The sequence below is a fragment of the Thermobia domestica genome, chromosome 2, assembly GCF_964235325.1.
Source record: "Thermobia domestica chromosome 2, izTheDome1.hap1.1, whole genome shotgun sequence".
In the NCBI taxonomy this organism is placed as follows: domain Eukaryota; kingdom Metazoa; phylum Arthropoda; class Insecta; order Zygentoma; family Lepismatidae; genus Thermobia; species Thermobia domestica.
The window spans coordinates 388675315-388698176 of record NC_137455.1 but is presented as its reverse complement, the minus strand read 5'-3'; the positions used below and the strand labels follow the sequence as shown (position 1 = coordinate 388698176).

The window sequence follows — 22862 nt, the reverse complement described above, 5'->3', positions numbered from 1 at the left end:
AAATTTGATATGTACTTCGTCATCCATTTCGTTCCACTTCAGGTGTTACCTTACGTATGTTGATTATTATGTTATAGACATTGCAGTTGTCCGAGTTCGATCCTTGGTGGTAGTTTCAGGAGATTTTAAGTACCCTCGAGGCTAAGGGAAATGATGATGAGAAATAATAGGACGAAACAGGAGAAAACATGAACTTCCTTGCTTGCGGATTGAAGCAGGGACCTCACACATTAGAGACGAGCGCTGAGCAACCGTGCCCCATTTGGTGTGAGCAATTTCACGTATGAAAAGAACATGAACATGTTATGTTACATTACACATTTTTGCTCGTTGTTACGCATACGAGTTTGTTGTGAAATTACAGAATCTGCTTTTACGAAGAGTATAATGTCAGTTCGTTTATTGAATATTTCTAAGATGTGTAAAATAGAGTCGATTCCGGACCTGGTTAACAACATTAATTTATATCGTTTTTGTTCGTAGATTAAATAAAAATGTTGCAAAGTTTAAAAAAAGCTTCTTCGTGCATTGGCTTATAATCATATGTTTAGAAGCAAACGTTAGCAATATTGTGTTACATGTGCTTACTTATTCGTTGTCAGTATCATTGCCATTCTTTTGTTATTGCATATTAAACATATACAGTATTTAATTGTCAATGGTTTACTTTGAAAGGATATATTTATTCTTTGAGAAGGATAAAAGGGATGGGATGATGTGATTTTGGACCTAGTTAGTAACTCTCGTTTCCGTTCATGGATTAAATAAAAAGATGACTCTGCTTAAATCTGATTAGTTCATTGTTTGAGCGATTTTTTAAACGCTCAGTGTTTGTTGATCAGTAAGCGCTTCATTGATGGAAACAATGTTGCCAGATTTTGAAAATCTAAACTGCTCCGTTTCTTTTTCGAAACGGTTACTCCCCCAAAATATGTTAAATCTTCTATGCGTGATTTGTTTACATTACAAGGAGTCTAAGAAGATACTTAGAAAAGTACCCCGAAGCGGGCGCGAACCAACAACGTTACGATACGAAGGCGCGTGTTCTTGCGACTTCGCCAAGGAGGCGATAAAGGTAACGTCGCATATAAAGGGATAATCATTGAGGTCTTTTTAATTTGGTCAATCAGAAAGCTCCTGGAACCGTGTATATTCGACGACAACCGTTTGGGATCAGATGAAGTGTGTTGGTCATATAGTTTTATATTATAATTACGCGCATCTATTTCCTTTATTTCATAGTTCTCCAATTTTCGCGTACTTTTATTTAAATAAATAGATGCGCGTAATTATACAATTATATGTTGAACGCCTTTTTTAAATCCCAAACGGTTATCGTCGAATAAGCACGGTTAAAGAAACACTGTAATTAAAAAGACTCATCGATTTATCCCCCTGTAAGGAGTTGCTTATGTGAGTGTCACAATGACTTTCTCGAGATTTTCTTCTTTAACCCAAAAACATGTTACATACGCGTTTTTCGATGAGGAACATATCACGAAACGTTCTTCAAGGTTATGCTACGTCATCGGTTTCAGCGATGGTCCCGATTTACAGTAAAGTTCTTCTTTACATCCTAGTTTCCAAAGAAGAAAAGATGGTAGAAATTAATTCACATTCTTTAAATTATATCAAGGCATATCGAAATAGTGTGTGTTATATTTATCTAACATAACTACTAGTTTACTTTCTTATATTTGTATGAGGAATTGATGCTTAAGTGTGAAAGTAGAGAACTGCTATTACAGCGCCCCGGGTTCGAATCCCGTCGTGGCATTTACTATTTGTTATTTATTTGAAGGGTTTGCTTATGTAATTGATATTGTAATTCTGTTATTTCTCTATTATTAGTACTATTATTATTATTGCAAAGTCGAGACTTGGCTACATATTTTATATTTTATGAATTTTCTGATTGGGTTTCAAATCTTTGTTGAATGATTAACACATTCCATTGTAGGGGGTTTGCCACAGGGAAATATCATCCTCTTGCCTTATATTTGTTTACTTGCACGATACACCAAGCCTGGATACTACGTTTCACTTTTCTATATCTACGGGAAATACCCTAGGTTTTGATGATCATAAGAGAGTAAGTTGATAAGCGATGAGATCAATGAACTTTGCTTATTAACAATATGTAAAATATCAGGTTGTTGGAAAAATCACGATGTATTTCGGCAAAATATGACAAATGATGATTTGTAGATATACTAGAGTTATTCGGATAATGCAGTAGTTATATCATGAATAGCTAAGATGTTGAGAGTATTGTGTATTAATATTGCTTTTGCTTGGTTTTGTTTATCTTACAACACATAGAAGATGGAAGACATAAAATTGCATGTTCACCATATTTTATTGTTTTACTTCAGGCAAGGGAAGAAAGCGCGAATAGTGTTTGTCATTTTACTGTCCTTTACGTTTCTGTGTTTTGTCTCTGTTCTTAAAAAGTTACTGGATAAATTGTTACAGTTAGTAAAACGCGTTAAAAATTAAACATAAAGTACTGAGGATGGTTCGTTAAATTAGTTAACATTTAAGAAAACAATCACGTGCCCTGGAACACCAGATTCTAGTCAATATGAATATCTGTCCAGTGCCGAGTCGTGAAAAATCAGGGCCCAAGGCGAGAGCATACGGCAGCACCCCGTAGATATGATTGAGATCGCTAGGAAAGCCGCGAAGCGCCACCATGGTTGGCATAAGACAATTTTCAGAAGTAAACACTGCTTTTCCTTGATTTTGAGAACCTTTAACACATTTTCCTTCTTTTCTTTTATTTTTCCTCTCGACTTTTGCGCTCCCTTACTTGGGTGCCCGAGGCCGTAGCCCCGCTCGCTTTCCGTCACGGCACGGCATTGTACCTGTGAAGAGTTCGAAGCACTCAAAAGACCAATTTCTCATGCATGGCCTTGGTTGTTTGTATGTCCTTTTAGTTGTCAATTTGAAGTTGAATTCTCTGGACTATTCTTTCTTCATATTATTTTATATTTCATCATGACTGAAATCAGAAAGTTTCACCATTATTACATTGGAATCGTAAAAGTGCGTAACTGCTGAATTCACTGCACATCCAGGTTTTCCCTTCTCCCAGAACAGTGATGTCTTAGGGAAGTGGCTTAAGCGTTAATTTCATAATGTTCGTGTCGCGGGACCGATTCCCGTTGAGGATATTAAAGAAATTTTTATAATTTGCAATATTCATACTTCTCATGTATATTTATATGAAAAATATTCAATTTCTCTGGGTCACAGAGTTGAGACGACTTTCTTCACAGATGAAATGCCAACAACACAAAATTACGTCATCCGGATCAACCTTGATTCGCACTGTCTGGGAACGTGACGTTTTTGGACAAGAACTGATGAATACATAAGGATCAACACGTCCTTACTGTTACAGCATGGGCCAAAAATGAGTTCCTAGGAATTGCTCCTACTTGTGCATAAATTGCAAATAGTGATCGAACTTACAACTCTAGTCATGAGAATGATCCTATTTGAGATGTCACCTCACTTTTCTACCTAGGAGAAGGGCAGAACAAAATGCATTAGTGTTATCAGCTAAACAAATATTTATATTCCATTTCTTGTTTTAAAATGATAATTCTATCTGTAAATCCATAAACGTAATATTATTGCGTTCATGTGTAAACGTCAAAACATCTGACATACTGTATATATTTTCTGTTCCTATGAGTATGTGACTTTTCTTTCCTTCTGTGGTAATAATAATAATAATAATAATAATAATAATAATAATAATAATAATAATAAAATAGTAACAGAATTACAATACCAATTACACAAACATTGCCTTCTCATATAGAAAAAGTAATATTTGCCAGGAAGGGATTTGAACCCAGGTAGTTAGAATTCGAGTTTCTTGCTTTCGGAATTTTTCCTAAGAAATCACAGCAACCGGGAAATCACCGCAGTGGCACTTCATGTCCTTTCGACATATTCCAAACAATACAGGAACATGAACACAGAAATACCGAGGACAGTTAAAATTCCGACCTTGCTCTTCAGAGGTATTCGAACCTTCACTGGATTGCGCCTCATGATCAAAAGCAGAACGCTCGATATCACTCGGGTAGTGCCACCTGTTCAATTTGCTACTTATTTCTCATATTAATATAAGAAAATAAACTAGAAGTTATGGAAAATAAACACAGAACTGTATATTTCTACGCGCGTTGATACAATTTAAAGAATGTGAGAATAATTTGTTTTTTTTTTCTCCTTTGGAAATTAGGAGTTGCGGTAAAGAAGAACTGCAATGTAAATCGGGATCATCCTTGAAACCGATGGCGTAGCCTCAACTTGAAGAACGTTTAATGATATTTTCCTCATTGAGGAACGTCTATTTAATTTGTTTCTGAGTTAAGCAAGGAAATCTCGTGAGTCAATTTGACACACACATAAGCATTAGTATCTTGTGTATATTCTTCCACGAGACGATTTTAACTAGGTATTAGTTTGGGGGGAAGATGGAGTGGCGCAGTAGGTGACAAGTTAACGCATTGAATTCTATTCCCTAGACCCGGGTTCAAATCCCAGCCAGTCTAAAACTTTTTAAAATGTTTTAAATTCAATTTCAATGCATACTCAGTGTGACAAGCAAGATCTTCTCTTCCCTAGAAAGAAAAAGATGTTGGAATAAGGAGAGTTGGAGAATGTTTGTCAATGGAGACAATGATTTACAAACTTATTTACAGCAGTGTTCTAGATTTGATATTTTCATCTACTTTGTAGCATTACCTGATTCATGCGTGATCAATGTTTTTATTTCTTTGAATATACAGTATATATTGAAATAATAGATTACATACACAGCAGTATTGAGATTAATATATGATGTTCATTGGGCAACATCCTCTGTACCAGAGAGATTCATCTCAGAATAGAGAAATGTTTCGTTCATCATGTACTCACAATTTTACTTGCATAAATATCTGACTCAGTGCTGCCAACTGCTGTGAGTGCCGAGAAATATTACGTGTAATTCGGGTTGTATCTGTCCAGGCGTTGTCACAACTGCTATTTATCTGGAAACCCAAGTAGTGGAATTAGAGCAGTTAGTGGGGAGATATTTTTGTGGTTGGCTGTACGTAACATCCGTGTAAGAAGACGAGAATAAGAGTTTAGAATGGCTAATGATAATGTTAGAGGTCAAGGAAAGAGGGGTTACTAGGTTTTACGACAAAATACATAAGAACACGGAGCGTAGGAAGCGTACTAGTAGCAACCTTTCGAAGGGTATGTAACATACACTGATTTCCGAGTATTTCTTCAGGGAGGAGGAGGGAGTTAGCAGTAAAATAATCATCGTCTACGATTGCAATCCGTTAGCATCACAGTACTTCCATGTGTGCTACAAACACTTCTATGCCTCCATTTTGGCATTACTATATAGCAAACATGCTCCCTGTTCTTTGTAAATCACCTGCCCTTACTTGCTCCCTTATGTACTACACGTATTAATGTACTACATGTGTAATGATCACATAAGTCTTTTCGGTAAAATTTTTGTCCCGTTTGTCCGCCATATTGAATCTTTCATATTGCATTTTGCAATTTAACATTGCATTTATATTGCGAGACCACGAAAATCTCTACCTAATCTCTTTCAGTTCTAAAGCAGTATTTTGCACTTTGCCCGGTATCTTGGATCGGCCATTTTGAATTTAGCATTTTTGTTATCTCTACGTACCTAATTTCCGATTCATAACTTGTTTCTTTCTGAATCTATACGCCATTTTGAATTAGGAACATTTTATGCCAGATTCGTATTCAGATGCCTCATCTCAAAACAATTATATAATAACTTATTATTTTGCCCATGTTTTCTTGTGTTTCGGAACGTGCCTTGTTTAAATCTTGAAATGGCTGTCACGCCTCCGAAAGTTGCCATTACAATGAGATATTTCACATGTGAGGTGTACTCGGTGTGACCTTTACTATGTATATCCCGGTATATGCAGAGAGTCAGCAAATTTTTGTGACGTGTTAGATCAAAGGTCAATGACCTTAACCCGGGGTAAGTGACCTAGGGGTACCTAGGAATCTCCCCTCTGTATTTTGGAAGGGATACCTTGGCCCACTCCAGAAATTTTGGCAGAATCAAATAGGACAATCCCCCCTTAAATTTTCGAAATTGCCAAATCTTAAAGTTTGGTATGGTATGTTGTGTACTTCAGTAAGTTTTGTATGTAAATCTCGTTCCCTTTTATGGTTCGAAAATTACCAAAACTTCTGACTTCGCAGGCTATTGAACCAAAGTATTCCCTTTGATGAGGCCTTATTTCTTTACATGATTATATAGGAATGTACATGGGCCCATTCTCTTTTACAAGACATAGGTATTGGTGCACCCCTTTGAAAATTTGGGAGGGATACATTGGCCCACCGTCCAAATTCTGGAAATTGCCGAATTAAAAAATTAAGTGTAATAGTATATGATATCAATATATGTCACTATAAATTTCGGTGATCCATTTCGTTCCCTTTTACAGTTAAAAATTGCCAACTATTAGTACTACCACATTTTCGATTATTGAACCAGTTTTTCCCTTTGATGAAAATTTAATATAATTATATGGACGTGTACAGAGGTCTATTCTCTTTCATAAGATATAGGTGCATTAGTCCAGCCCTCTTGAAAGTTTAAAAGGGTACATTGGCCACCCCCTTAAATATTAAACATTTGGTATAATAATATAGGGCCCTAATAAATATCATTATAAATTTCAGTGAATTATTTAGTTCCCCTTGATGGGTAGAAAATTGTCAAAAGTGTAAATTTCGGAAGTTATTGACTAAATTTATTCCCTTTGATAAGTATTTAACACGTTATATAAATATGTACAGGGGTTTATTTCCTTTGAAGTACATGCATACTTTGATGCTCTATTTTTAAATTCTTTTGAGATAAATGGGACTATTTCTTAAATTTGGAAAGTACCAAATAGCAAAATTCGGTAAACGCTCTCTAGGAACTTTGTAAATTTTGGTGTTTGTCTTGTTCCCTTTTATGGGTATAAAATGGCGAAATATTCAAATTTCCAATGCTATTGACCTATTTTATGTTTATGGATACGACTTTATTATCTTCTGTGATGAAATGAATGTGTACGTTGTTTATTACATTTCATGAGACATAAGCATATTTGTGCACCAATTTTAAATTCTGGGAGGGGTATATTCCTTCATTAAATTTTGGGAATTGTCAAACCAATAATTCTTAGACTATGAATATGTATCGTTGTAGAAAACAGGTGGTTCAGCTTATCCCATTCTTTAAGTAAATAATTGTCAAATTTTAGTGTGGTTACATGGTCATTTATCTTCTTTAATGGGAGTATGGTTACATAAGAGTCCATGGCATTGGTACATTGATGTGTTCCTCTTAAACTTTGGGAGGAGTACCTAGGATCGCTGTACCTAAATTTGAGAATTGTCAAAATGGAATTACGTAATATTCATTTCTGTACTTTTTATTGGCTGATTTTTCCCGCCTATGCATAAAAGAAATTCAAAAATATAGAATTAAGCAATACGTTGTTACCACTTGGAAGGTGTTTGATTCATGTTATTGTCCTTAATGAGATTTAACATGTTCTATGAATATATGCAGTATACAATGATTCATTTCCTTTTATAGGACGTGTACACTTTAACGCTCCTTTTCAAAATCTGTTGCGGTTCATAAGAACAGTTCTTAAGGTTGGGAGTTACCCAATAACACGTTTCTAGACCCTACCTGGTTCTGCTTATTTCCTTCTAAGGTAAACAATTGCTGGAGGTTATTCACCTATTTGATGTTATTACATGAGACTTATCTAGAACATATGGTTAAATACATGGTTAATTCTTATACTGAGGTATGTTGATGCAATATGAGAAGGTACGTAACACCATTCTTTAAATTTGGTAATTGTGATAAACAAAAATTTAGTATCATGCGCGAAATTTGAATGATGTGCTTAATGTCCAACACTCGATTGATATGAAAGAATACTTTGAACTTCAGTCACAACTCATAGTCTAAGATCATTGGTGGAAGTTATCTTTATTGAAATCTGATTGGTTGATTTCTCGCTCGAGCTTTAAACTATGGACTTGAAATCTGATACGTAACCTAAACAATTTTACACTTTGAATCTTAAGAGTTGTAGTTATGTCTCATGGTCTATAGCCAATATTTACATATGATACCTGATGTGAAACAACACTTTGAACTTTACTTAAGAACTCACTGTCTAAAGTGATGCAATCCGATTGGTTAGTCACTGACAAAATTACTGTTGATGCAACCTGATTGCCTGATCACAATTTAGGTGGAATCTGGTTGGATGATCACTTTAAAATTTTTGGTGCACTCAGTTTTGCTTAAGGTTTTTTCGATTGCTCTTTAAATATTTATTTCAAAATCTTGGTTTCAAAAGTTTTAGTTATTTTTGTTGTATTTTAGTTGAAAATTATGTTTTTGAAATTTTTCTTTGAAAAATTACTTTGAAAACCATTCGTTTCAAAATCTTCTTTCCAAATTTTCAATTTCGATATTTTTATTTGAATAGTTTATAATTTTTAGTTACGAAATTTTCGTTTCTTTTTTTTGAAAATTTTGAAATTTTAAATTTTTTTATTTTCGAAATATTCTTTTTGAAATTATTTTTTGAAAAAAGTTAGATTCAAAATTTTGTTTTGAAAATATTTAATTTGAAAATTTTCTTTTGATTTTTTGTTTGGAAACTTTTTTTCAAAGTGTTTAGTTTGACATTGTTTCAGTTAATAAATTATTGCACTCATTAGTAAAGAACCTTTTCGAAAACAACTTGAACTGTTTAGAACAGAAAGGGCTGGCAACAATGGTTTATCATGATATAATAGTATATAATAAAGCGTGATATTTTTTCTTTAGGTGCACTTGAAATGAAGAATTCAAATCAATGAAGTTGATAATTTTATTACACTGCACTGGTTAACTACATACATCCATACCAAATAAAGGAGCTTGATATTGTTGGGACAATTTATTTTAGTGTTATTGCTTACATGGTGTCACGTCATTGAAATAGAATTTGCTGACGTAAGAATACCAAACTAAATTCACAAATCCCATTGAGTGATAAATTGGAGTTGATGTTTTTATCATTGCTGCCGTCATGCTGACATGTAATTTGCTGACCAAACCAGATCTACTAAACATAAAGATCACGCTGTGTACTAAATTCAAATTGATGACTGTGGTCCAAGAATCCTTTGAAAGATAAAGTTACGGATTCAGTTCTTAAGAAGTGCCATAGTTCTTGTTTTGATGCTTCCATGGGTAAATATCTGGCTGGTAAAATAATATTCTTATCATTTTCAAGCTTCACTACGATTCGTAATCCAAACCTCGTAGGAATTATTTGGCTGTTACTTTCTATAAGGTATATTCTGCTGTAAATCAGTAATCTTGGTAAATGAATTCATAAAATCACGTGTGTTTGTAAAGAAGTAGACACTGTAGAAACTATGGACAAGTAGCTATGATGACGTTATCATGAGTACTATGTCGATCGGTATTTATATATAAACGGATGTGATGCAGAACTGATGATGTTGCATTAACACGTTCTCACGTGTGCTATTGGATCATGATGAAGCAGTGTTGCCAGATCTTTTAGTTCTAAAGAGTTCCGGCTCTTTTCAAAACGGTTCCTTACCAGTAAGTATAATAATTTGCAAACTTAAAGAAATTCAAATTTTAAAAAAAACGTTCAAAACAAAATTTTCGTACTGAAAAAATTCAAAACAAAATTTTGAAATTAAAAATTGTCAAATTAAAATTTTGAAACTAAAGATTTTCAAACAGAAAACTCCCAAACAAAAGTTTGAAACGAAAAGTTTTGAAACAAAAATTTTGAAACTATTTTTTATACAAAATTTTCAAATTAAAAAATCAAAATTTGAACATAAGAATTTTGAAACAAAGTTTTTGAAACTAGAATTTTTCAAGCAAAAATTTCAAAATTAAGAATTTACAAAGAAAATCTTGAAAAGTCTTCAAACAAAAAGTTCAAAACCAAATTTTCAACTAAAATACACCAAAAACTTTTGAAACCAATATTTTGAAATAAATATTTATATAGTAATCGTTAAAATGTATGGAGCAAATATTTTAAAGTGATCAACCAATCAGATTTCATAAAAGATAGTGATCAGCCAATCAGATTGCATCACCTATTATTTTTTAAGTCTATAATTTAAAAGTCTCGAGGTAAAAATCAGCCAATCAGAATTCAGTAAAGATAACTTTCCACCAATGATCTTAGACTACGAGTTTTGACTAAGGTTCTAAGTATTGTTTCATATCAATCGAATGTTGAACATTAAGTATCATTCAAACTTCCTGCTTCATACTAGAATTTTGTTTACCACAATTCCTAAATTTTATGAATAATCTTACATAACTCTTCCAAAATATATCAATATGCCTAAGTCTTGAGTTAATCATTTACTTAAGCATATAATTGTGTTGAAGGAAAGTCTCATCTGAGAACATCAGTTAAGTCAATAACCTGTGGCAACTGTTTGCCTTAGAAGGAAATATGCAAAACCAGCTATGATCTAACAAGTTTACCGAAATTTATTATTTGGTAACTCCGAAACTTAAGAAGTGTTCCTATATACCGCAACAAATTTTGAGAAGTAGCATTAAAATATACATGCCCTATAAAAGGAAATGAATCTCTCTATACTACCATATATCCATTAAACGTGTTAAACCTTATCAAGTCAGTAACATGAATCGAACACCTTCCCGTGTTACCACGTATTGCCTACGTTTATATTTTGGTATTTATTTACCCAAAGGCGGGAATAATCAAAACCAATGAAATGATCAGAAATGTATACTAGGTAATTTCAGTTTGACAATTCTCAAATTTAAGCAGAATGATTCTAAGTACCCCTCCCAAAGGTTTAAGAGGAACGTATCAATGTACCAATGTCGCGGACCCCTATGTAACCATATAAGATAGTAAAGTCCCATCAAAGAATATAAATGACCATGTGACCATAATAATATTTGACAATTAGTTACCCTAAGAATGGGATAAACTAAACTTTCAATTTTCTACTATGATGCATATTCATATTCTAAGAACAATAACAAATTATTGGTTTGACAATTCCCAGAATTTAATGATGGAGGAATGTACCCCTTCCAACATTTAAGATTGATGCACAAATGTACCTATGTCTTATGAAAAGTAAGAAACCCTGTACCCATTCATATAATTATATAAGATAACAAACCCGTTTTAAAGAAGATAAAATATGTCAATATCCTTTGAAATTGGAATATGTATTCATTTTTTATTCACAAATGGGAACAAGGCATACACCATAATTTAGAATGGGTCCTAGAGAACCTTCACCGATTTTTTTCATTTTTTAATTCCCAAATTTAGGAAATGGTCTTTTGTACCCCAACAACGTTTAAAAAGGAAGCGTCAAAGTATACTTGTAAATGAAAGGAAATGAACCCCTGTACATATCCTTATCCTGCGCTAAATCCTTATCAAAAGGAATAAATTGGATCAGTAAATTCAGAAATTTACATGTATATCATTTTTACCCCTGAAAGGGATCGAAAAAAGGACCAAAATTTACAGTGATATTTAGTAAGGCACTATAGTATTATACCGTATTTTTAAATTGGACATTTTCTAAAATATAAGGCATGGGTCAGTGTCCCCTCCATAAATATTCAAAGTGGTGCACAAATGTTCCTGTGTCTGATGAAAGAAAATGGTTCCATGTACACGCTCATATAACCATATAAGGTAATAAGACTTCATCAAAGGGAATAAATTGTGTCATTAACGGAATACGTAGTCTAATTTTTGGCAACTTTTTAACCGTAAAAGGGAACCAGATGGAAATATAAGGGGTGAGCCAATGTACCCTTCCCAAAATTTTGAAGGAGTTCACCAATATACATACGTCGTATGAGAGAGAATGGACCCCTGTACACGCCCATATAACGATGTAAGGCGATAAGACATCATGAAAGCCGATAAACTATGTCAAACACCTCCGAAATTTCAAATTTGGCAATTTTTAAACGTAAAAAGGAACGAGATGGAAATTAAAGAGGTGGCCAATGGATCGATCCCAAAATTTTAAAGGATTGCACCAATGTATCTAAGTCTTATGAAAGACAATGGACCCTTGTACACGTCCATATAGTCATATAAGACAATAAAACATCATCAAAGGCAATAAACTAAGTCAAACAGCCCCGAAATTTCAATATTTGGCATTTTTTACCCACGAAAGGGAAACAGATGGACCCCTGAAACTTATAAGCGTACATACCTGGCTCCTATCCTACCATAACAAATTTTCAGATTTGGCAATTTTTAAAATCTAAGATGGTAGTTCTATGTACCGCTGGCAAAATTTAGGGGATAGACCAAGGTATGGCTGCCAAATATTGAGTGGGTGGTCCTAAATACCCCTTGGTCATTGACCCTGCGACAAGGACAATGCTCTTTGACCTATGACGTCACTAATATTTTGCTGCCCCAGTTGCACTACCTACTACTTTCCGTATATACAGGGTTTACTACTACTTTCCATATATAGAGAGTATTTCAAAACAACAGCTTCATCGTTCGGGTGTTGGATCCTGACACTGAGGGAAAAGAAAAGGTATATAATAATCTGGGTGCACAAATACTTCCTTTCGGAATTATAAGCTGCGGAATCGGAATCCGCTGACAACTGCTTATGGAAAGGGAACGCTCGTTCAGAACGAGTAACAACTAAAATAAAATAAAGCCTGAAATACTGGTACCATTTGCATCTTATATTTTGTGTGTAATTTACATCCGACAAAATGATAAAGAAATCCTATTGTTTACAGTGAGAGTATTGAAAAACATTACATTTTTTTAAAAAATCAAAGGAATGCCGACTACAATATTGTTGAAAGAGGAGGATAGGCGCGCGTTATGAAGAAAACAAGCTAAACATTTTTTTTTTTTTTTTTTTTTGACAAAGGTCATTTTCTGGTTATTTTTCCTTTGCCTGTGACTAGAAGGGAATAAGTTTGGGTTACCCATTTATACCAAAAACATAATGACGGATTCTGACTTACCCAATTCAGTACACCCCTATATATCTGCAACTTACTGACATAGAAAAAAGTCTATTTACCGTTAAAAGTTAATTGCAAAATGAACCAAGCGTGAGATTACATAATTCGATTTTTTCAGTTATTCCCTTTGACGGTGTAGGTCAAGAATTTTTATATTTAAATGCATTTCGAGAATATTAAGCATGACGTGCTTTGTGCAAAATTTTAAAAATCATTGTAGCCTTTCTTTGTCATTATATTAAGATTTTCTGCTTGTTGTAATTGCAACAAGTTCTCGCAATTACTGAATTTTCTAGCATAATAATTGATGATATAATACGTAAATAACTTCAGTGACTTCGTACTTCAATTATTCCTGATACTAATGAATCTTCTTTCTATAGTGTAATATATGTACATTATTGAACTCGGTATGTACTAAAGGTAAGCCTCATATTACACATAAACATGTAGAAACGATTTGAGATAAAAAGGAAGGATATTCTCTTTGCAGAGTAGAAATATAAAAACTCCCCGATTGCCCTCGGTTCCATATTTCTACAACTTTTCATGTAACACCAGCATACTATCATACTTCAGTTTATCACGAAATATAACTCATGGTTGCCTAATAGCCTGAAAATTAAGATCCAATAACAAGTATAATAAAAAACTAGTATTTTCCTATTGTTCCTGTATTTTACATGCAAACGCTAGGTATTTTTTGTCGTTTCTTATTATTTATCTCCATTTGCTTGTTTATTGAATTCGTTACAGATTCCATAGACATACTGTCTCCAGAAAACCGAATGCGTTTAATATACGAAAAGGTCTAATTCTTCATTCAGTTGAGAAATCGCATACTTCGAACGAATATTACAAAGGATGCATTCAAGCACATTCGGAAAGAAACAAGTTAACACATACAGGTGTAAAATCTTATACATGCCAAGAGTGTGGTAAGATATTTAGGCTTCGTTCAGCTTTCGCAAGACACACGTTAATACATACAGGTGAAAAACCTCATTCTTGGAAAGAGTGTGTGAAAAGATTTACTCATATTTCAGATTTGGCAAAACACATGTTAATATATAAAGGTGAAAAGTATCATTTCTGCGAAGAGTGCGGTAAGAAATTTAGGCATCGTTCAGCTTTGGCAAAACATATGTTAATACATACAGGTGAAAAACCTTATACCTGCCAAGAGTGTAGTAAAAAATTTAGGCATCATTCAGATTTGGCAAGACACATGGTAATACATACAGGTGAAAAACCTTTTTCCTGCCAAGAGTGTGGTAAGAAATTTAGTCGTCGTTCAGCTTTGGCAATACACATGTTAATCTATACAGGTGAAAAACCTTATACCTGCAAAGAATGTGGTAAGAAATTTAGTCATCGTTTTGCTTTCGGTAGACACATGTTAATACATACAGGTGAAAAACCTCATTCGTGCGAAGAGTGCGGTAAGAAATTTAGGGATCGTTCAGCTTTGCCGAAACACATGGTAATACATACAGGTGAAAGACCTTATACCTGCCAAGAGTGCGGTAAGAAATTTAGTCGTCGTTCAGCTTTGGCAAGACACATTTTAATACATACAGGTGAAAAACCTTCTACCTGCCAAGAGTGTGGTAAGAAATTTAGTCGTCGTTCAGCTTTGGGACCACACATGTTAATACATACAGGTGAAAAACCTCATTCGTGCGAAGAGTGCGGTAAGAAATTTAGGGATCGTTCAGCTTTGCCGAAACACATGGTAATACATACAGGTGAAAGACCTTATACCTGCCAAGAGTGCGGTAAGAAATTTAGTCGTCGTCCAGATTTAGCAAGACACATGATAATACATACAGGTGAAAAACCTCATTCGTACAAAGAGTGTGAGGGGATTTAGTAAAAGTTCATATTTGGAAAAGTACATGTTCATTCATAAAGGTGAAAAAATTCATTTGTGCGAAGAATGCGGGAAAACATTTAATCGACGTTCATCTTGGGCAAGACAAATGTTAACACATACAGGTGTAAAACCTTATACTTGTGAAGAGTGTGGTAAAAAATTAGTCACCATTCAGCTTTGGCAAAACACATGTTAATACATACAGGTGAAAAACCTCGTTCGTGCAAAAAGTGCTGTAAGAAATTTAGGCTTCGTTCAGTTTTGGTAAAACACATGTTAAATCATACAGGTCATTCGTGCGAAGAATGCGGGAAGGCACTTAGTCGAAGCTCATCTTTGGCAACACACGTGCTAATACATACGGGTATAAAACCTTATACAAGCCAGCAGTGTGGTAAGAAATTTAGGTATCGTTCAATTTTGGCAAAACACATGTTAATACATACAGGTTAAAAATCTCATTCGTGCAAAGAGTATGGGAAGTGCTCAGAAATTTACGCAAAGTTCATCTTTGGCAAGACACATGTTAATACATACAGGTGAAAAAACTTCGTAGCGGCTAAGTATATATATTTAGCGCTGTAGGCCCGCGGTGGTTCAGTGGTAGAGCACTCACCTCTGGTGCTTGGGGTCCAGGCATCGATCCCAGCCACCAAGTGAACTTCGTTGTGGAAAGACACCGTGTGCGTGGGTTTCCTTGGGGTTCTCCCGTTTCGTCCAACTTTCTTCATTCCACCCTTTTATTCATTACTCATCATTATAGTCTTCTTTAGCCTCACCGCCATAGGCGTGGGACGTAAAACTTAAAGATTTCATTTAATTTCGCGCTGTGAAAGGGTACTTACAAAAACGGTCGACGGAATTTTTAAGCAATGCAATGAGTAATTTTCAAATATTGTCGCGAAACAAGTGTATTTACCATCAGCTTAATGGTTATCTTCTTTTTGTTCAAGATTAGTATTTGAATTAGTTCAATTACGACCGTGTATGTGAAAAACAACATTTGCGTCATTCATTACTGGGAGCTTGAAAACAGGAAAGTTATAGAGGAGAAAAGATGAATGAAAATCCAGGATAAAAGGATTTCAGAAGCAAAAGAAGAAAACTACAGAAAGACGAGAATAGCAAAAATTAAAGAAAACTTGAAAACCTGTGACAAAATGAAAAATAAATCTGGAAAAACGGGGAAAAATTTGAATTCGTCCTGAGAAAAATAGAAAAAATCAAACTGAGGATGAAACCCCAGTATAATCCAACACATGCTAACTCATCTTTATTAAGCGAAAAGAGAAAAGACTTCGTTTTAAATTTATTGCAGATACACAAATCGGTCGGAAATGAAGAACTACGATATATCATCTACTCCTTGTGTCTACAAGGAGTTTTGCTACAAAAAAAATGGTAGTTCCATTGCAACTACGTAGATAACTTTATCAATCACTTCCAATTGCTTATTACTTGCTATCCAAAAAAACAAAGATTTCAGCTGACGAAACAAATATTACCTACGTTAGGTTCCCACGTATACTTGAATTGTACTCTTAACGTAAGACGACATTCACACCAGTCTCCGGGAGAACATAGACCAAAGTTTATTGGGTACACTAAACACAATAAAAAGTTCTATCTACAGGGTAAATGTTTTATTACACTAAAAGATATATATAATTCAGTCAGAAACTAAATATTAACTAATGGTTACATCAGTATTATGAAACCTGTTATTTCACAAAATCCTTTTAGGATTGTTATTATTATTATTACCATTATTCCTTAAAACGTGAAGTTATGTACATCTCGAAATTTTGTAACAATCTAATTCTTGTAAAATAATAAATATTTCAAATACGACACATCGGGTTTTGTGTGACTACGTATACATAGATCAATAAAATAGTTGTAAGTAGTTTAAGATTCTTATTACACATTTTATGAGAAAAAGAAAGAGAAAGAAAATATTGGGGAAAATTAAAACAAAGTTTCCTTGAATTTTGCAGTTCTTATGTACATAATTTCTGGGAACGATTTTACTGGGATAACTGAGAAGTCACACTATCACTGTTGGGTTAAATTAGTTATAATTCCAAGGGAAATATCTTGAGGTTTTTAACACTATAAGTATGTGGTCGAACTTCGCAAAATTTATATACACAGGAAAAAAGTTGAGATGAAGTTAATTTGGAGTTAGTTCGTTACAATTTGGTACGTGGAAGGAAAATTCTTATTCAAACAGTTACGTGCATGTTAGTCACATTAGGGATGTTAAACACATAGGGTTAACACAAACACAATTACAACATAGATTCATAGAATTTTTATAGGTATTACAGAATATGGCATCTTATTAAGAAAGCAAGTGAGTTTTAGGAATGATCCAAAAATGGATCAAAAGATTGTAATCTTAGCAAAGAATTTAAAAAATGATCCATAAATTCTAGGCCATTAATTAATTGTTGGATCAGGGGTCGCAAATGTTTGGAACAACTCCTAAATCGGGTTTTGATGTTTTTTACGGAATAAGCACACCATAGTGAGGCGAATGAAAGTTTGGGTTTGGCAGGAATATATGAAGTTCTCCAGATATAAGGCGTACAAGAAAATGTTTGACTCAATTAAATATATTGAACTTTTTGGATCAGAAGTCGCAAAATTTTTAACGGCTCGTAAATCCAACTTTCATGTTTTTGTTGAATAGGCACGCCATACAGAGTAAATTGTTAGTTTCGGTTTTGATATACTACATGTAGTTCTCAAATTGTAGGGCGTACAAGAAAATGTTTGATTGTATGAAACATTGATTTTTTTGGATCAGGGGCCATTAAGTTTTTGAACGGTCTATAAATCCAGCTTTCATATTTTTAACGGAATAAGAACCTCATACTGAATAAATTGTTAGTTTTGGTTTGGCTACACTATATGTAGTTCTCCAGATATAAGGCGTACAAGAACATTTCTGATTGAATTAAATATATTGAATTTTTTAGATCAGGGTCATAAAAATTTGGAACGGTCCATAAATCGAATTTTCGTATTTTTTACTGGATAACCACATAATACTGAGTAAATTGTTAGTTTTGGTTTGGCTACACTAGAAGTAGTTCTCTAGATATAAGGCCTACGAGAAAATGTTTGCCTGAAATATATTGGACCTTTTAATCCAAAAAGATAAGGTCTGGAACTTTTCGAAAATTATCAAAGATAGGTATGCTATTTGCTGAGAAACTCTATTCATATATATATATATATATAACTCTCACTAGCGTAAGGGGTCAACAAAGTATTGTCATATATTATTAAGATATATTCATATATTCATCATTCTTTCCGCGTGAATAACAATACAACTTTGTAAACAAGTAAATAAATCATATCGTTCAATAAGAGGCCTATCCTAAAATACAGTACATTCCAATAGAAAATAAAGAATTAAAGTTTAATAGGATATTGGTAAATGAATCCCAAGTTGAATTGAGTTAGTTTAACCTAATCAATAAAATGATCAACATATTTCATCCTAGCATAGTTAATACTGTATCTGAGAATTATATAATCTATTCAGTAACACATTGCAGTAGAGGCTCATATAATTCGGAACGAACGTTAGGCAATAATAAAAAAAAAATAGGGCCTAATAATATTGATAATTTCGAGGTACTATATACGTGTATTCCTAATCTATTCACCACATATTGAAAGCTGCGGTGGCTTAGTGGTAGAGCGCTCATGAGTGTTGCGTGGGGTCTCTGACTCGATCTCAGTTCTTACCAATTGAGCTATGTGTTTGACAAGAATTATGCGTGTGGACTCTCTCGAAATTATGTTTTCTCCTAGTTTCTGCATTCCAGCATTTCGTTGAATATCATCCCCATCTCCCATTCCTTTGCATAGGAGCATAAATGTGGATCGTTTAACTCCAAGTTAATATTTTAATTTGCGTATTTCTTTTCATTTTCTTAAATACACGTCGGAAAGGAACTGGCCACTCTATCAACGTTCTATGGCCCTTCCCTCTTGTCTAGTTCGTGTGAAGAATAAGACTTCCTGTGGAAGAATATTAATACTAAAACGCAATTTATGGTAATGCACATTGTATCTGAAAATCTAGATCCAAGTCTAATACTGTATAATCTCGGTACTGGAAAGGATCGCTAAACTGCAACAAACAACAATCTGTGATCTACGGTGATAGTGACTCCAGCAAGTGACTTTAAGAGAACCCACCTTAAGCAATCCAGGGCTAATCTAGAAGGTAACAACTGGGCGGGGGGTAGCTACAACCCAGATTAAGATGGGTATATTATGAACTTGCTATAAGCTTTCAAAAATATATAAATAAAGCTTAAAATTTTTGTCACACAAAAAACTGGGACTAGACCACCGGCCCCGGACAAGATCCGCCCCTGGAGAAACCAACTCAGACAAGAAATATCATCTATCATTACTAACAAAATATGTTTTAAAAATTTGCTTTCAATATCCATCCCAAGAGGGTAAAACAACCTCTATAACCTAAATACACATGAAAATCAAACTTTACAAGCTATCCTGTTCAGATGGATATTAAATATTTGCATCACGTTCAATGCCCACTTAACATCACGCTCACAATTCAGAACAAGCTGCGAGAATTTTTTGTTTCGATTCTTGGCTCGAGACGATTAATGCATTTTTAAGTTCGAGGCGAGATGAGAAACATAATAAATTTCGTGGGGAACTCGAATTCACCCTTGTCCTAGATTTCAAACACTGCTTTATTGTTACATGATTCATAGGATAAAAGTATAAATTGATAAAGTGATTGCACGAACACCATGAAGCCCATTTATCAACGTTTGAAGATACTCAAGTCTTATATAGTATACTTCAATAATATATATGGCTTAAATCTATTTACCTAGGGGGCGGGTCCTGTAGCTAGAATGGAAGAAAGTAGAAACGCTTTCAAAGTCTTGACTGGAAGACCAATCGGAAAACGACCATTAGGAAGACCTAGGCGCAGATGGGAGGACAATATTAAGATGGATCTCGCAGAGATTCGAATACAAAGTAGAAACTGGATGCAATTAGCAAAGGATAGAATTCAGTGGAGAGCTTTTGTTAATGCTGCATTGAACCTCCGGGTTCCATAGGCCATAGAGTTAGTTAGTATTAACCTAGGCAGTGGCGTAACTACGTTTAATGCGCCCTCGCAAAATAATACTGAGGCTCCCCGCGTTAAAAACATTTTTTTGTGGAATGATATATAACATAATAAAACACCCTTCCCTGTATCTGTTAATAATGAGCTAAATGCATGCAACTACTAGGCCTAAATATTCATAAATGGAAACCACTTTGTTATACTTATAATTTATTAAATAAGTTTCGTAATGAAAGATGGACTTACTTCTTTCCAGTCAGTGACATCAGTCTTCATGAAGAGTAACAGGAATTAATTGAATGGTTTCCTTCTTGTTTTCCTGTCAGGAAAATCCTTCACTAACTCTAGTAAATCTATTTTTTCAGCTTCATCCGCATTTACCGAGAGCAGTGCTAGATTACTTAATCTACTTTGGCCCATTGTGCTTCACCATTGTTTTATATTAATTTCAAGTTTGAGAACGACCTCTCCGCAGAACTGAAAAACAGAGAGGTTCAAAAACAACAAGCCTTGTCTCGGTGCAGGTACTTGATGTAGAAGAACTTGATGTCTATTTGGTCGAGGAGCCTCGTCGACACAACCCTTCCTTACTTGAGATGGATCTTTCTGAAGCTCATTTAGAGTCACTAGGAACGCAAGTACAACGTAAGGAGGTGACATTCTCTGAAACACTAGCCAAGCCAGATCAACATTCATCTTCCCAGCCATTGGGTCAGTTTCTGGAAGAGCTGAACACCCGATCTCGTGATGCTCTCACATGGATACGCTTTCATCACGCAGCTGAAGATCTCAATGCTTTTCTCCCAACTCTTCATTGGGTTAGTGAAGTTTTCCAAACTGTTCAACATCAAGAACAGATCTGCGGCTGGCAAATTCCACCAAATCATCCCTCAAGAGATACACATCATATGCAGCGACACCCTCAGTTGGCTTTCTTACTTAGTGATTTCACAATTCCACATATAAATGGTTTGGGTAACTGTTTGTTCAACGCAATTAGCTTTGCTCTCTTTGGTCATGAGTTTTACGCCTATTTTTTACGACTCTACACCGTCAAATATATGTGGGAAAATCGAAACTGGATACTCACTCCTCGAGCAGATCCTCAAGATGAACTTCAACGCGTCCAATTCTTTATTGACAACGAAGGAGATCTCCTAAACTATATATATCATAGCTCTGAGGTAGTTACTAACGAAAATATGAATGAAGGAGGTATAGCTCGAGAAGGCTGGGGAGCAAATATCCATATGGCCATTCTGGCAAGAGCACTTTGCAGACCAATACACTGTTATAGTCCGAGTAGAAGAACAGGATTACCAGCAATTGATCAATGTCAAACTATGCAAGAAAAAGTAGAAGAATTATTGAGGTGCGGGAACCGATATACACTTGATGTTAACCATGAACATGAGCCCTTAAGAATTTGGGTTCTTGACGCACATATTGAACCTCTAATCAAGATTCGAGAAGATTTGAATCCTCATTTTCTTGAGTTGTAAACATTTTGAGACTGGTACTTACTATACATTAAACCTAGCCTATATAGTGTAATTTGTTATTCTGTATATTATATCTATGTTGTACCTGCATGCCATTCATCTAATTAAAATGCATAAATTTAGAATACAGAGAGGATGTATGAGCATTTAAACAAGTGCCATTCGTAATTTTCAAATCTATATGTAGGAACATGTGAAGCAACCTATCAAGAACCGCAAAATTATCATTAGTTTACAAAGTGACTGAATGTCTTGCATTAAAAACTGTTGACTCAACGAAAGTTAATACCCATACCCTAAACAAACAACATGCCCGAAAGTAGAATAAATACACGATTGAGTCACAAATTGCTAATCCTAGAATGCCTGTAGTTGTTCAAAAAATCTAAATCAAAAGCAATAATACAGTACTCTGGTAGTGATATACAACAACAACAATAGCAATAATAATAATAATAACTTTGAGCCTCCCGAGGAGTTATGGTACTTTCAGATATGTTGTTTGTTCACAGTATAATTTCAGTCGACGACTACTCAAAATGTGTCAATTTAAAAAGACATAAAGAGGCACTTTGTTCACAACTAGCAGCCTCTAGTTATAGCTCCGAAAATTGAAAAAAAAATCCCCAAATGTTAAAAAAAAAAACTCAAAATTAATTCACTTGCGACCCTCGGTCCATGTAGGCAAAAATGTTCCAAATTAGTTGTACAATACACCCTCTAATTAATACATCGAATTTCCAGTTACTCTGCATACGAACAGTGAAAACTTTTATGAATCAGAAACAGGAAAATAACTTCTTTCAAATATTATGAATGAACAATGAATAAAAAAAAACAATGAATAAAAAACAATGAACAATGAATATGCTGAAAATCATCTCCATTATGTCATATTAAATTTCAAATTTGCAAGTATTCAACTTCAAAAGTCTTATCGACAGAGAGTATTGGAATCAATATTCATCGTAGTGTAATTTACGATAATCAAAAAGAAACAACAAATAAAAAAAACAGTGTGAACCAGTTTGCTACCCTGGTGACTTCAAATTCGAATATCTCGAGTTCCGAAATTCGAATCGTCAAAATTCCTTCAAATTCATGTATCTCGTGGTCTAATTTACTAGATTCATGAAACAAACAGTGTGAACCAGTTTGCTACGCTGGCGACTTTAAATTCGAATA

The 22862-nt window shown here is 34.4% G+C and overlaps 1 protein-coding gene across 2 annotated transcripts in view; it reads left to right on the top strand.

The window, feature by feature from the left end:
• LOC145678914 (uncharacterized) overlaps window positions 1-16865 on the top strand; it is a 107216-nt gene extending 90351 nt beyond the window's left edge. For both annotated transcript variants that reach the window (XM_081749524.1, XM_081749523.1), the window contains exon 3: window positions 13916-16865. In XM_081749524.1, the coding sequence (XP_081605650.1) occupies window positions 13916-15032 (1117 nt within the window). In that variant the 3' untranslated portion in view covers window positions 15033-16865. The remainder of the gene's footprint in view (window positions 1-13915) is intronic.
• Window positions 16866-22862: the final 5997 nt, after the last annotated feature.